Source organism: Sylvia atricapilla, chromosome 3 (assembly GCF_009819655.1).
Source record: "Sylvia atricapilla isolate bSylAtr1 chromosome 3, bSylAtr1.pri, whole genome shotgun sequence".
NCBI lineage: Eukaryota > Metazoa > Chordata > Aves > Passeriformes > Sylviidae > Sylvia > Sylvia atricapilla.
The window spans coordinates 28,193,552-28,210,861 of record NC_089142.1 but is presented as its reverse complement, the minus strand read 5'-3'; the positions used below and the strand labels follow the sequence as shown (position 1 = coordinate 28,210,861).

The 17,310-nt window shown below is 41.3% G+C and overlaps 1 protein-coding gene across 1 annotated transcript in view; it reads right to left on the bottom strand.

The window, feature by feature from the left end:
* Window positions 1-15,940, bottom strand: part of ADGRB3 (adhesion G protein-coupled receptor B3) — a 446,784-nt gene extending 430,844 nt beyond the window's left edge. Inside the window, exons 1-2 of the mRNA XM_066314980.1 lie at window positions 15,540-15,940; window positions 12,048-12,816 (exon numbers count right to left, since the gene is read on the bottom strand). Coding sequence (XP_066171077.1) covers window positions 12,048-12,801 — 754 coding nt within the window. The 5' untranslated portion in view covers window positions 12,802-12,816; window positions 15,540-15,940. The remainder of the gene's footprint in view (window positions 1-12,047; window positions 12,817-15,539) is intronic.
* Window positions 15,941-17,310: the final 1,370 nt, after the last annotated feature.

The window sequence follows — 17,310 nt, the reverse complement described above, 5'->3', positions numbered from 1 at the left end:
GCTGAAAAAGATCACATTTCATTAATAGTATTTGCCTTTAAGATGTACAAAGACTGTAAGCAGTCATGACACATAAGCTCAGGACTTGTAATGGTAACTGATCTGTGATGAAAGACTAGACAAGACTTCTAAATCCTTGGTTGGTATCAGACATGTAACAAAGACCTATGTTAATAGAGCTATGCAATTCACAACATTCTGTACTGGTAGCAAAATAACTTGCATTTCTTGAGATCAGTCTTATAGCTGGAATAACAGCAACCAGATCTTTGAAAATATCCACATTTATTTTAATTTTATTTTAATTTTATTTTAATTTTATTTTAATTTTATTTTAATTTTATTTTAATTTTATTTTCTGTGACTTTCTACACCCCAGTGAAACACTGGGGTATAGTTTGAAGTGAAACACTGGGGTTGAAGTACACATGCAATAGGAAACAAACCTTAGGTATGTAAAAAATCATTTGAAATTATGCCACAGCATTACTGCAAGATACTCAGGATTTTTTAAAATGGCAGTTACTTATCTCTGAAAACTAATAATTGCTATATAGTGTTTCTGTAGATCACTAAAACATCTTGCATGCTTCTTTTGAAGTTCTCACCTCATGACATCTGACCAAATTATGAATTCTATTGTTAAGATGATCTTTCTGTTCTATTTTTTCATAACTTCCACTGTGTATCCCAACATCCTTTAGGGGCATATATTCTTCCACAGTTCATATCGTAATAAGTATTATCTTTTAATACTTTATAACTTAATGCCCTCTTCTTAGGATGAACTCCCTGACAGTGGCTGTCATCTCAAATGACTGTCAACTTTGTCTTCAGACACATATTCTAGAGACAAATTTACACAAAAACAAGAAATAAAAAGCATCTATTTCTACAGCAGTTGTCAGTCATAGCAGAACATCAGCCAACTGCTCCTAAAGAAATTCTTGTTTTTTTATCCAGATGTGTCTAGTGTGACACCATTTATCCAATAAAAATCAATGATGTGACACTACTTTTTTTCTTTTTTTTTCATTTAGCAAAAAATTATGCATGTTTTAGAATGCTAAAATTTTGCAACAAATTCCATGACAGTTTGGAGGGGTGGGAGGGAAGTACAATAATGATAACCACTGCCATTCTTCATGATTCTAAATGTATTTCAGTTTAGCTCTGTATCAGAATACATACAGCACTGCAATTGCCATTAAAAGGCCTCAGGACATGTCAAGTATTGTCTGAACTTGTTTCATTCTTCCTGGAGCTTTGTTCAGCTTGTTTAATGATCAGACAGCTATTGCCTGATTTGTTTAACTTTTGCTTATCTTTGTAGAACCATATTCTTTTTATAGAAGGTAGCAACAACCAGTTGTTCTGTACAGAAGGACGTAGGTATTCTACCCCAGCAAAATGATGGAGTGCAGAGGAGTACAGCACTGGCAAAGAGCCTGCTTTGAGAGCAGAGGTGTCCAAGCAGGGGACAGTGGGTGCAGTGCATGGGAGCATAGGTCTGGAAGGGCCACTGAAAGGCAAAAGATGGCCTTGGGGATCCCAGAGCCAATGAATATTAGACTGATGATCACCTAAAGCAGTGCAAATCTGGGAACTGACAAAACTGGCTTCCAGGACAACAAAAGCTGGGAATATTTACTGAACTTATGTAAGGGCAGCCCATATATAGTAAATTAATTGTAACTATTTATATTTGTTGATATTGATTTGTTTGACTGCAAATTATTATTGTTGATTGAATTAATTTCTAATAATATTTGGAGAAAATATTTTTAATAACAAAATAATGGTTTCCTGTTCTAATATTGATTAGATGCATTTCGGGAACCCACATCTCCAATTGAGAGCATTTACCAGCAAACCTGCTTTTAATTAAATCCTATTTACATGAATAATGATGTTAATTCAATTAATTCATTTATGTACAAGTGAACACAAAAGCAGGAATTTAGTAATGTCTGAAAAATATTTAGATGCTACATCCTGGCACGCTTGGATACCCTGTCATGTCCTATTTATTCTAGAAATTCAGTTATTGCAAAGTTACTGTACATACAATGTTACCAGACTAAAACCTACTTTTTGCAACAATTCAGATATCACATGGACAAAAATCCATTATCCAACAGCTTAAAAACAGGAAATAGTAGATAAATATCAGAGTCCTTCATTCTCTTCATCTATTTCATCTGCAAAGCAACCAATAAACTCCCACATTCACTTCAACCACCAGAAAATACTCAGGGAAAACAAGGATTTGATTTTCATCAGAACTATGAGGGGAAAAAAAAAAAGACTTTCAGGTTTAGCAGTAATGACATAATCTATATATGCTAAGTAACAGTGTGACACTGATTGCCAAGCAAAACTTTGATGTACTTATCCTCATAATATTACCAGAAGGCAAGAGTACAATTGTAACAATACCACTGGGACAGGAACATCAAAAAGCATTTAAAAAAGAAATCAAGTAAGTTTGCATGACTCATCATCACTTTCAAGATCCACACTGAAAATGAGGACTTCCGAAATGTTCAGCCCAGGGCAGCCCACACCTGCTGGTGTTTAGGGCTCTGGGTGTTGCCTCACTGTGAGAAGTAGCAAACTCCTGAGCCGAGTGATTCCAAAACGTGGTCCTGGACCACACCAGCTAGACCAAGCTTTGCACAAGTCACAACCAGAGATGGCATCCTCCTTTTATAATCTTCTGTGTTTAAACTGTCAACCCAGACCCGAATGTCCTGTAAACAACTGCAACAGCACTTGGAGCAATCTTGCTCTGCTTCTCAGAAGGGGCTGTCTGATCAAGAAATAGGAATATTGTTGATTTTTTCCCAATTATGAAGCTGCTCCAATTTTTGTGAAAATATTAAAAATTGAATATATAATTGAAAATTAATTTACAAGACAGGAAAACACTGGTTCCAGAGAAGGCTCCAAATATTTTTAGGTACATTAAATTCTCCCAGGACAATAGCCATCAAACTTTTCTGGGCATAAATCTGCTTCAAGAGGTATAACCAGTATCTATTGCATTTATGAACCTAAATAATAGCATAATCCACTGAAGCCCTATGGCCCCATACATAACTCTCACAACCTTATCAGCTGCTGAGATTGGCTAATATCCCAGCCTTGGCACACTCCTCCCTTCCAAGGAGAGTGGAACTTTATGATACTCTCTGTATTATTAGTGAATTCCTAGACATTTGATGCACAGACCAGCTGGACAAGGCTGTGTAGGCACATTACACCTGCAGTGCTGAACGTTTTCCCTCTTCTCCTTTGTCAGTGTGAAGCACATCTATCAACCTTCAAACACACCAGCACGGAGCATCTGTATGTTTGCCAGTTACTGCAGATATTGGCCAATGCCACAGAACAAACAAAACACTTCCAAGGATAAAACCACAACTTGTTACAGTTCAAGCTGAAGTGCCCAGCTTTGCAGACAATTAAAATCTTCTATGTGCACAGTACAAAAGGGAATGAAAAGGATAGAGAAGCAAACATTATTTAAAAAAAAAAAAAAAAAAGTGAACGGTTTAGGATTCAAAAAAAATATTTCATATGAAATAGTCAGACTTAAGATTCTACAAAAGCCTTTCAGGAAAATGTATTCTTGCACAAAGCAATTTTTTTTTTCATAACCAATACACAGCATGAATTAGATTCTCTGATTTTTTAATCTGTAATTTAAACCCTTTCAAGCTGCACTACTGGAATGAGCTACGAAGGCTTTGCTGATTTATCCCCAAGCACTCTGTGCACACTTTCATAGCGATCTGCACCACCCTTTAATCGTCAGTGGGAAGCCCTGGATAAACATGTAACTTGGACTCTCTTTTGAAGGATCTGCCAGTAATACTGTAATCAAACATGGTGCAACTGCCTAGAAACACAGTACTATGTAATTGGCTGCCGACCTGTTGAAAAGAGCAGGCAAGGGTAACATGTATCAACCATTTTTTGATGGACTTTTTTATGTAAGCAAATTTAAACTGTGGTAAACCAGCATTGCTGCTTCTCCCCAGCTCTTTTTTTGTGCCACTTTTAGGTGTTCCAGGGGAAGCTTAGCTGGGCTTTTTTGATGGACTTTTTTATGTAAGCAAATTTAAACTGTGGTAAACCAGCATTGCTGCTTCTCCCCAGCTCTTTTTTTGTGCCACTTTTAGGTGTTCCAGGGGAAGCTTAGCTGGGCCATAGCACATTTGCCCAACATCAAGATCATACATCTAAAAACCTGAGGTGAACAGTTTTCTACTGGGATGGTGTACTGGCATAACTCAGCAAAGGCAAAGCAGTAAAGCCATAATGGGGCCTCAGATTTTCACAAGCAACATGTTATAGTATACCTCAGCTGGTGACAATGGTTAATAAATTCCTACTTAACATAAGGAATGGATGTGTATCCCTACATAATAATTATAATAATAATAATAATGTTGGTGCATCCCTAGATAACTGATGAATGGGCTAGTAGTACATGAAGAACAACAGGTACCAGTCAGCTCTCAAAATGTTTCACATCTCCTGAAAAATTAAAGAGAGCAAATTAGCGAAAATTGCCCAAAAGTGGGTAACGTCCACCCCACTGTCATCAATTTTCTACTGAGCTTTCAAAAAATGGATGCTATTCAAATTTTATATTTTTGTTGTCGTTTCTGTCATTTCTAGGAGATATAAATAAAATTTTGACTTAATTACTGAAAATAGCTTGCTTCCAAATTTCAGCTGCACACATTTCAACACCATCAAAGAAATACTAATTTGAGTGCGTCATATGCCTTTTTTCCCTTCCAGATAATGAAAAAGAAACTGAAATAAAGCACACAGAGACAGACTAACCAGCTAAAACTGAAAGAAATGCAGCAAGAAGTTACATAATTGAGTTTACTTGAAAGTACATCTGCTTTGCTCCACCAAATGTCAAGGATGGTTTCAAAAGTAAAGTTACAGGGAAATAAAAAGATTTTATAAATAAAAAAATATTAAATAATTTGCTTTTGGTAGTACAAACATGTTATTACTGTTTCACATCTCTTTTGTAAGGTCTAATCTAATCTGTGTTTGGACCAAATTACATTGATAGAATGGTGAATTTGTCTTGAGTAAGGACAGTGACTTGGCCTTTGCAGAGCAAAGTAACAACATGGATCTTGTACCCTGTTGTTATTGTTTTTATTAATTCTGGTGGTGGCTAGTCCATCAGAAAACGGTGTCAGTAATTTGACAAAAACTTTATTTATAACTTCTCTAACAGATTAACAAAATCGAGAATGACTTTGAAAAATTTGACTGTCTTCCTCTTGAGGTTACACTAACATCAGAAAGGGCTGAAACTCTGAAATATTCATAAATTAGTGATGCATCATTTGTAAATTTGTATTTTATATAATGTACAACTTTCTCTGTCCTAAAGAGCATTTTATATTTCTTGTTAACAGTGAATGCAAACAATGCTCAATGGAATTCTGCGGTGACCTTTGTTTTATTACAATTACTGCATATTTATAAATGAACAACTAAACTCCAGTTTGAGAGCTACAACAACTTTGAGTTGGAATCCTTTGATAAAACACAACTGAATAAACTTCATAAATTTAATTCCCTAAGAAGAAAAAAAGAAAGCCTCCTCTGCAAATTCCTCTGTGTATACCCACACACAAAGCAGATTTTTCCATGCTTTTGCAAGTAGAAAACTAAACAAAACAGCAATATGGATAGATTTGAACAGAGGAGGATACTGCTTTAAAAATTGCTTTAAAAAGAGCACAGGAGAATAGATTGAATATAAAACATCATATGATCACTGTATTATATAAACACATAAAATAGAAATAAACATAGGTAAAAACAACTTCATAAAAATAAAAAATGGAATACCTGCATTATGTCATAATATAATTCCATGTCATGTCACTAAGACTTAGCAACTGAAATCTCACTGTGTAAGCAGAATCTACATCAACTTTTGCTAATGGCTGTTCTAGACTGGAACACTTCCACATCTGTCAAAGGCAGATGAAAATCAGAGGGCAAGGTCCAAAATACAATAAACATATTGCGGACCTTTTCCACTCAAAGAGTAATTGGAAAAATCTGAAGACAAAAGGCATAGCTTACTGGTACAAGAAAGGCCAACAAACAAGGCATGACTGGTGTGAAATACCTGATGGCAAAGCACTTGTTCACTGGAGGTAGCAGCAAGACAGTTTTCTTGAATTCTGTTCCTAATTTGGATACTTGTATTGACTTCATTCTGAACACCTGGCTTGTTTCTATACCTTACCCATTCTTTATCACTGATTTTTATTTATGTCCTGTGTTTCTCAGAGTAGAAGTTTGTAGCAACATTTATGCCCAGTTGAGAGCAGGTCTTCCAATATCTGAGGGCAATAATGTATACAGAGGTTTAATTCAAGCAAAAGTAAAAAGTTGAGAAACTAAAATCCTCGTTTGGGTTATAACATACGATTCAGCTGAAGCCATGAATGTTTTAAACAAGCAGTGAGTTGATAAAAAACTGCTATTCAAATCCTATACAGAACACCTGTGATCCTTACTAAGGCAAACATTAGACAAGCCAGCTGATTTTTCCCAAAAAATAATATACCATCTCATTAGTGTGTGAGAAGTGCTGAACAAAATACTGATAGAAACTGTGATACCAAAGAAATTACCACCTGGAGAGAGAAGGGCATTTGCTTATACCAATAAAGTATTTAAATAAATGAAAGCAAAGCCATTTATATAGGCTTTTTTGTATAGTGAAGGAAATGGTCTGGGTATTTTCCTTTTTCAAAGGATCAGACAATTCATTTATGGATTGATCCAAATCCCACTGAATTCTATACACATACATGAAGTGATGATTACACTTGCACACAAACTTCAAAACTTTACATCAAAACAAGAACCTTCATAGTTTACTGAAGTAAATCAGGTGGAAATAATCAATATAGCACAAACCAAAGTATAGTCATTAGTGATAATCACATATAATAATTTAAAACAAAAGTAAGGCTTATTGATTAAAAGAGATGCTGATCATTAATGTTTTTTCTACAGTGCACTGCTTCAAAAAAGAATTTGAAATCAAACTCACATGACTGTGATAAAGCACCCTATAACGAGTGGTTCAGAATGACTCAAACATGTAGTAGAAATAAAAAGTTTTGGGGTGATAATTTTCTTCTAGCAAAGTAAGTCAAAATAGGGCATATTATGTAGCACATGGCAATCCATAGGAGATTTTAAAATATGTCCTTCCACGGGGAACCAGACTTAAAAACACGATCTCTTTAACTCATTCTATTTATGTTTCTATGATGGCCATTAGCATTTTAGTTGGAACTATATTTAGCTAAAAGATAAAATTATTTTAAGTGAAATTATTTTTCTCTATAGTGCAGATTTTCACTGAGATCAAACTGCTTTTTCCAGTGTATTAATAAAACTGCTTAAAACTGCTCATAACCTGCATGACAACCACCTATTTCAGTATATCAGTTTAAAGTTTTTAAACAATATTTTGTAAAACATAATGAAAAATACTCTTCACACAAAATTCAAAAGTGTGTTTTTCCCTTAGTGCTCATCCTCCTTTATCCCCTTGAACTCATGAATAAAAGGGCCACTGCAAGCAGAAGGACATAAAAATTATTAAGCCTCTTTCAAGTATGTTACTGTACTCAATATTTTGGACAACTGTTTTATTTTGATTTTCTAAATTTTACTTTAGTCTCAAGTAGTTGTTGCTCACTAAATATTAAATATTCCTGTGGAAGTATATGGTTGTTAGACTCCATTTTGTAATTTTTGATCTTACTAGACAAATCCTTCACCGATTTAACAGTTTTAATCCTGTGATGAAGCCATTCTATGACATGGTATTACTGACTATGACTTTCTGACTAGGGATGTCCAGCCTATTTATTGAGCTAGTGACCTCTGGGTATGTGATGAATATTATGAATTCATCTCAAATGTGTGCAACAGGAAGTGGGCATTCATGGAATGGCAAGTAGATGAATGCATACATGTCAAGAAAGTTCTACAAAATTGTCCACATCCTACATCTTACTATTATTTAACAGTGTGACATAAATTACTAAAGACACATCTATTACAGTAAATTCTCTGTTAAGATCTCCATGTTGTTGTCAGATTTGAAATTGGGAAAAAATATTATTTGCTGAATACTGAGATGCTGGTACACAGTGAGCTCTTAGAATTCCTGAGAAAGTAGACCAATGCCACCTTTCTAGCATAATAAAATATCCCTACTAAAATTATTTTAGACCATCTGAATACGAGATACAAGATTAAGCCTCCAAATGCTGAGATTTAATAAATGTGAACATCCCTTCTCTTCTTCTCTTGGATGTAAGTAACAGGACAAAGAATTATTTCCATTCCTTCAGGAGGAACCCTGTCAGATTTGGCAGCAAACACAACAGGGAACTCTCTATAGTTTCTGTCTAAGTAATTGTTACAATACCTCACAATAATATTATGGCCACAATAAGAAAAAAGATTTTTGGATTCTCTCTTGGACTGCCTACAGGCAAAGTCTTTACATGTCTACTAGACTTGGAACTGGTCCCTGTCTTATTGACAGAGAAACTTCATGACATGCTTCAGTCACAGCACTGAAGATCAAGAGGACAAATTCCCCACATTCCCCACAGCCCTTAAGTTTAGGACCCCACCAAAGTATTAATTGAGCTCTATTTGCCAGTGCTTTGATCCAGGGTAACCATCTCAAATGTAAGGCCAGAGAAAAAGATCTAGACCCAGGGAAACTAGGTTTAAGTGAAATGGTAGCCATTTCCAACACTGCTTTAATCAATGACACCAAGGATGATCTTCCTACAGAAGAAATGCTGAATAAACCATGTATTTCCAAACCATTTTATTAAAACCCAACAGTTACAGCTTCTACTTTTTTGACCTAGATCCTTTCATTGTTCAATACTTCAGCACATTTAGAAACACAATGATCCATTGTATACTTGTCACGTCTTTTGTAAAATGCAACACTTCTTAAAAAGGAAAAATACCGACTTTCATCCGTTTTCCGAAGCCATTTATCATATTCGAAATTGTAAAAATCTTCAGAGGTTCAAAATAGAAACAGTTGGCTCTAATCAAAATGCTCTCTATTTACATAAGGCTTCTAAAATGGGACTGGAAATAGTTTTGGGAAAAGATTTTACACTTCACACAGTCAAGCTTGATGAAAGAAAATCTGATGGATGGGAAGGTTTGCATAATACTTAGAAAGCTGTCAGGTCCTTGCAATTCCTTTCCAAAAGTCACTTCTAGGCAATGTCAGTACAAAATCTCAAAATAATGCACAAATTCATAAACCACAAATCTAGAGCACTCTCTCAATCGTAAACTCCATTTCCTTTAAAACACAACTTACACTAGCAAAACTGTACTTCCAGTTGCTACTATGAACCCTAAAAACCATATCTTAGTTATTGGTCGACCTTATTTATGCTATCCATGCCAATCTAACTTGAACTAGATTGTTTGTGAAACAAAATCAGTATTTCTTGCCTTCATGTTTGCTGACAGAAGTGATGAACTGCATCACGTTTGTAGGAAGAATATTCTATGTTTTGACCCCTCAGTAAGGCCTTGATCTGAACCACAAACCAGCTTTTAACACACCTGACTGATGTGCCTAATGAATGTGACTGTATCTACAGAAAAAAAAAAGACTCAACACACCTCTAGTGCAGATTTTTAGCCTTCTGAGGAAAGGGGAAATTGCTTTTGACACTGAGTAGAAAACAAAAAGCTTAGTTCTAACTGAGAAGTACTGTGAGGCTTAATTTGCAAACCGATTGTAATTTTGAGTAAAAATCTAATGAACAATTTCAAAGTGCATTAAAGCAATTAAATAAAATGTTGAAGTAATTCTAATACTGTAAAAATTTTCATGAATACAAAACTGGACCCACTTAATAGAGTGGAAAAACAAGCAAATCAAACCTTTCACCTACCAAATGAAATTTCCACCCTCTCTAACAATGCCATTTCTCAAGTTCCTATGCAGGAAAACCCAAGAGTAGGTGTTTTAAAAGAATTAAAACATGTCCGAAATTGGAGGCAAAACATGCCGGAAACACCTTTTAAAATTTAAGGGAAGGGAAAAAAAAAATAAAGAAATGCTTGCCCTAAGCTTTCTCTGTCCTTTCAACTAAGGATATTCCTGAAACAGATGTTTAAACCTGGATACATTCCTTCCCCCGGAATTTAGTGTATTTTGGGGAAAGACGTGAGGCCCCCTCTGTGCTGGCCCTCCCCGGCCGAGGGAGGCAGGGGGAGGGATGGCCGCGCCTCCCCTCACGGCCTCGCACCGCGGCCGCGCTTCCTGCGCGCAGCGTTCCGCTCCGCGTCCTCCGCCGGGGGCTCCGCCGTGCCGCCCCTGACTCACACGGCGGGGGCCGAAGGGGCCGAAGGGGCGGCAGCAGAGCCTCCCCCCCGCTCTGCGGCCCCCGCGGCTCCCGCCCGGCTCCGCCTGCTGCGGCCGAGGCTGCCTCCGCCTCCCCGGGCACTGATTAGCTCTAAACGATGTTAAATACCATCCCTGCCACTGATCGAGCTTCTCTAGGAGGTTTTTGGGGCAGCCGTGCCTCCCCCGTCCCTCAGAAGCGTTCTGATCCCGCGCTGCTGGGTGGCGGGAGAGCGCGGAGCCACAGGACGCTCCGAGCGTCCCACTCGCCAGCCTTCCCCTCCCCCGGCCCTGCCCTTGGCCGCTGGCAGCGCGGCAGCTGGAGCAAGTTCAGCTTTTCTTCTCCCACAGCACTGGGGCTTGGCTGCCCTTAAAGAAAATCCTCTCCTAACAACGTGTCAATGTTACATTCCTCCACAAAGCAACTTCTATTAGGGGGGCTGGGAGCTTGGCACTGCCTCGCCACAGACTGAGAGCTTTGTGGCCATGCAAAAAACAAGGAGAGAAGGGAACATTTCCTGCATTAAAATGCAATACCCCAGGCTCGATGATTTATCCTCCCCCTCCCTCCATGCCCGCATGGCAGCTCTGAAGGACCCCCTCGCCAAGAGCCTGCATCCAGAGCCCCCATCTATGTTCCACCCACGCTTTCCCTGCCTCACAACCCCTCGAAGTCCTTCTAAAAATTGCTCTTGCACCCCAACCTCCCCAAAATGTCAGGCTAAAACGGGAGGTATGTAGCAGAGGGACTAGGTGGAAGGCTGCCATGCTAACTGCTGGACCCCTGCCTTCCCACCCCTCCACAGCACCCCCCTCCCCTTTTCCCAGCAGGGACATGAAGCAGCTGCTGGGACTGGAGCAGCTGCTGGGAATGGCACATCGCAACCCCCTCCTCGCTAATACAGCGAGGAGATTCTGAGCCTTCATCTCCAGGAGCTCAGACTGCCCAGAGAATGGGTGCAGGAGCAGCCAGTGGCCCCCTCACAGAGCTCTCAGGAGGTTAAACCAGCATGTCCTGCCTGCGCAGTGCCTCGCCTCTCCAGGCATCTCAGGCAGAGGCTTCACCCTAAGGAATTGCATTTGCTCTTGGTTTGTTTGCAGGTTGCTGAGGTCTGGTCCAGGGACCAGGTGTCCTGAACATGGTAAATCTCTTGGTCTTTTGATCAGGTTGCCTGAATGCCTTTGGAAATGTTTTCCTTGCAAAGTCGAGGGATCATATCAAGAAGGCCAAGGTTTTGCAGTTAGGTGGTTGCTGTAAAGAGGTGGTGAGGGGGAGACTGATTTCTGGCTCACCACCTGTGGGTATTACTGCAAGTGAGGCCTTTATACAGGTGGATCCTACTTGTGAGGAGCAGAACTCTATGCTGTAGGTTAGGTCAGTATGGAAATGAAAATGCAGCCTTCCCTGCCTTTAAGGGAGTGTGCATCTTCTCCAGCCCTTTCGCCTCATCTAGAGGAGAGTCAGAGTGGAGAGCAACTGAAACGAATGTGAGTATTAAAGACAGCCGGCAGCAGGACTTGGACACTGGCATGGCATTCAGCCCCCCCTCCAAGAAGCACCTACCTTCTTTTGGTGGCCGCTTGGCTTCTCTGGTGAGATTGCAGACCTGGGTGGTTTGCAGCTCCTGGGTCAGGCAGCCTTCCGTCTGCTCGTTGAGGGGCAGCACCACGTTATTGAGCAACACCAGGGACTGGTCGTCTATTCCCCATTCTCCCAAATGCTGAGGGCAGGTGCATTTTGTATACATGATCCCACAGGACTCGGTTTTCCCATTTTCAGATTTCAAGCAGCTCTCCAACCAAGTGCATAACACATGGCACCCAAACTGGCTTGGGCTCACCTTGTTCAACACCAAAAATTCAAAGAAGGATTTTTGGTCGTCTTCTTTTTTGTGTAATCCTGGGAAGTTGGTAGGATAGACACGACGTATCTGAATAAAATTCTTATCATACTGCAGAAATACAAAAGCATTCTTGGAGTTGCAGAGCTGCATTATAGAATGGTTATTTTTTAAAAGATCCTTTATTTTTTCATGAGAAAAATGATCAAACTGATAAGCCAAGAGGGAAAAGTTGGAGCAGCTGAAGTCCTTTTTGGAAAATTTCAGGTAAATACTATATTTGGTTGGATCTGGATTTTCCAGCGTCCAAGTGCAGTTTGTGAAGTTTTTAGGAAACATTTCACTTACAGAATACGATCCATAAATGACCCCTTTCACCAACGTGGAACACCAGAAGTCTTGGGCAGCATTAAATCCAAACATAACCAGTAGATAGGTGGAAAATATATAAATCAGCAAATTACGAACAGCCTTCATCCTATGTCATTTGGCCTGCAGGAGATGAAATGAAATAAAAATGCAAGTAGAATTCTTCACGCATAGAAAACCAAACTCCTTCCAATATTCGAGCCAGCTGTTTTCAAGCTTGCAGTTAGAGCCCCTTTCAGAAAGAAGGGCAGGTAATTTTTATTTTATAACGCAAGGGCCGGAGTTGCCGCTGTGTGCACAGCGCCATCACGTGGCCATCCCCACAGACACGTCTTTCACAGACAAAACTCAACATCTATTAGATTATTAATAGGAATGTCCTCTCCTCTCTAGGATTTAATCATCATGGCGTGGACTAGAACTGCTCAGCTTAAGTAAAAACCTAGATGCCTTACCTGACAGACCAAGAGAAGAGAAAATTATTTTTTTATTTATTTATTCATTCATTCAAAAAGTAAATAATTAATCTGCTATAGTTATGTATGTGCATATATGATATGCACACGCAGAATTTCACCAGAATCGAAAAAGAAAGCTGGTAGATTTTTTATATATGATTTTTCTCTTAAGTCTGAGAAGTAACTGAATTATTATAGCTATAATTTAAAAGGCACCAATTAGTATTTGTTACAAATGGAACATTATCTCCCATATGCCTACATGTCTTCACTCTGGCTGCCTGGTATACAGAGGTCTCTAAAGAGGCAGAAAATACTGAGATTAATAAAATTTTGACACTACTGAAGAAAGAAACAAAGACAGATGGATATAACTTTTGCTGGTCTGACATGACCACTAAATGCCAGCTTTTTAAGATAATAATTTCAATGTGCTTCAGCCTCTAAGGATATATAAAATGGATCACAGTATTAGTATTACAATCAGTAGCTCTGTATAACTGGCTGGGCTACAGCAGGATCTCTGCACCTATTGGACTGCAATTGCCCTCTTATTACGAATTACTTGTACTGTCTCATTAGCTCCTGTGTTTTGCAGCCGTGCACTTGAACAATGAAAGAAAATATTACATTTTCTCTTCTAGTATCTTCAATTAAAGACATTTTACTGCACCTGCCAACCCTCACAGTCTCCACATGCTCTGTTCTTTTGACAGTGGCCTAGGTTATTACAGCAAACCTGGGCTGTATTTACCTCCATAATGATATCCAAAAAATTTCAGGCTGAAGGTTTTCAGCATAAACCTTTGAAAAGTTGCTTATCTCTTACAAATGAGTAGTTTTTCACCTTCTGCTCTTAAATGCAAGCAGAAAAAAGTGATACCAACCTAATTTCAAAACTCTCTAGATTGCAGTCTCTTCCAGTGTTGCTCTGTAAGCAGAGGCACACATACAATCGGCACCGTTACTGAGTTTTGATGTGTGTCTTTGCATAGCTTTTCATCTCCTCACCAAACAGCAAGGCATCTTCTGTTTCCCATTGCGTAACACACAGCAAGTCACCAGATTAAGCTCCCTTGAAGAGATTTTCGTATCTCCTAGATTATAATGCAAACTCTGAATCCTGAAATGGGCAAAAAGCAGTACCAACTCTAACCCTCTTTATAGCAGAGGTTTAAAAAGGAAAAAAAAAAAAAAAGCAGAGCTGCTGCTGGGTCTATCCACATGGTCAGATTTTCTCCTTTCTGAGCATCCGTCTCAATGAATAATATGGTTCTCCTTCTCCAAACAGGGCTGGTACAGCATTTAAGCTTTTAAAAAAGAGAAACTTATTGGGAATTCTGGAAACAATTTCCCCTTTGCTGAAGCACTTTGCAGGCAATGCAGTTCTGCGCAGTGTTATTCAGGATGGTGTAGGCGTTGAAAGCCAATGTGACAATAAGTGTCTAAATTAAGAATTCCACCCATGAAAAAGGATTAATTTTATAATCTGGAAAGTAGAAAGGGAGCTTATTTGCTTTTCTGTTTGAAAAGGAAAAAAGCCTCTGACTTTTTACATCCTATGTAATATCTGCACTAGAAAAATAAAGACCTCTGCAGTGGTAGGCTGTTTCCTATGAAGAAATGTAATCAAATAGCCCGCATTTTAGCTGTGTATTTGTTCATGCACGGCTACTGAAACAGAACACTGTCTTTAATCCTCTCTCTCTGTGTGCATTACACACGCACACATGCACACACACACACGAACCGAGTGTGCCGGCAGCATTCAGTTAGTTTGCAGCATTGCTAGATGCAGAGTGAACCTGCTCGTTGGAAGGATTAAGACTCTCAGATAAAAAAGATACTTCTTTTCCATGGAGGAGGGAGTTAAAGAATGGCCACAGAGGCTTAAGGTTGCCTATTTGGGAAGGGGGAGAATCCTCTTCTGCTGAAAAGAAACGGGCATTTAGTTTGGATATTCTCCGAACTGATTTTCTAGGTGACACTGTAGTTTAGCCGAACATAGACGGCGCCATCACTCCATTTATTTTTTTTCCCCCAACAGAAGACCCACTGACTTCTCTTATTTTAACTTCCTATTAACCTAACAATTCCCCCCACCCCCCCATACAAATTACCCCAATCGTGCACAAACCTCAGGTTTTCTCGGTCTCGCTGGAAATTACTCTCAGGGAAGCAGACCTGTCGCAAGACGGACTTGTCTAACTTTTAAACTGCAGCGCTGAAGTAAATGCGGAGATCATTTCGTATGTGCTGTCTCTCTCTCTATCCTTCAGCAACAGCCTGTCCCCCTCCTCCGCCGCCTCCTCCCCGGAATCCCAAGCTAAAAGCTCTCCAGTCGTAATCCCTGGAAATGGGAAATGGAAATGCCCCGGGCGCCCTTACCTTCCACTCCGAAAGCTGTCAGGCTATTTCTCTAAAACACTAGCACCACAGGCACACGTCCCAACAACAGTGATGGAGAGATTCCCCTTCTGACGGAAGCACCGTTTCCCATTTTTCCCGGCTCAGGTTCAAAACCAAGATTTAAAAAACAGCAGAAGATAAAAAACGCAGAGAGAAAATCCCCGCGCGCTGCACGCACACCCCACCGAGGAAAAAAATCAGCTTTGGCTCCAGATCCACCAAATCCAACCACATGAAGGGAAAGAAAACAGAAAAAAAAAAAAAAAAAAAAAAGGGAAAAAGAAAAAAAAAAACCAACCCAAAAAACAACCACCTCAAACCAGCGAGACTGCAGGGGAAAAAATGGAAGTGGCTGAGCAAGCGAAGGTTTTTTTGTTTGGTTTTTTGTTGGTTTTTTTTGGTTTTTTTTTTACTTGAAACAAAGTCTCAGCACAGCAGCCCGATGCACGGCGATGCCAGGCAGTCGACGGTCTGAGAGAAGGACTAAGGCGCTAGTGCGGATTTGTTGGTGGGTTTTGTTGTTGTTGTTGTTGTTATTACTAATAGACTATTCCTCCTTCCTCCCTCCTCCTCCCCCCTCAGGCACTAATGGCCGGACAGCGGCGGGGGGTCCTCGGCTGCGATGTCGGGGAGCGGTGCGATCGCCGGGCGCGCCGGGAGCACGGCGGCAGCGGGAGCGCGTCTCTGCCGCTGCGTGTGGCTCTGCCTGGGCGTGCGCGCGCGCCCGTCCGTGTGCGCGCCCGCGCGTGCGGAGCCCGCCCGCCTCCGTGGGAGCCGGGCCGTGAGTGCGCGCATGTGCGCGCCCCCCGCGCGCCCCCGGCCGCCCGCTGGGGGTGGGGGCAGCCTGTGCGTGCGCGCGCGCCTGCGCCCCGCTCCGCGCGTGTCCGCGCGCGTCCGCGCGTGTGCGCGGCGCCCCCCGGGCAGGCGGGCCCGCGGTGCCTGCGCGCGTCACCCGCGCCCGGCGCGTCCCGGGAGCGCCGCTCGCTGCCCCCGGCGCGTTTCCCTGGCCGCCGTTCCCAGCGCTGGGGCCGGCTGCGCCCCGGCGTCAGAAAAACCCGCGGGCGGGGAGCGAGGGAAACGGGGACGCCGGGGCGGGAAGCTCGCACTTGATCTCCTTCCTCTTGTTTGGTTTTTTTTTTTTCTTCCAAAGCACAACCTCCCTCTCGCCGCAGCCCCAGGAGCTGTCGGCTCGGCCGCGCGATGCAGATCAACTGATACAGGGCTCCCGGGATAAACCCTCTCAAACCGCCGTCCGCCTCTGACTAGAAACAATAGCAATTTTCTCGGCGCGGCTGCAATTAACGCCGTGTTTGTTCCCCGCCAGAGATAAGGCTCTGCCCGATCGCAGCCGCATCCATTCCCTCGGCTGCCGCCGGCCGCCCTCTCCGCACGGGAAGGATGGAGAGGCGGCGGGGCTCGCCCGGCGCGGTGCCCAGTGCGGGAGCGGCGCTGCCCCGGCTGAGAGCGGAGTTTGCGGGGCGACAGCGGCTGAAGTGGCACCGTCAGCGGCGGGTGGTGTCAGACGGGGGAGGTTCATGATAAAAGCTTTGCCACAAGCCAGGCACCCCTTCTTTTCTTTTCTTTTGTTTTAAATTTTGCTATATCTTGGTATGGTTGGGTGTGTTTCTTTTCCCTTCCCTCCCGCTGAGTCCCTCCTGCTCCCCAGGTCGGGTTGGGTTGTCCTCTGGTTTTTCCGCTGCCGTGAGATATCGGAGCAGTCTGCACGACAACAGATATCCAGCGTGAAAAT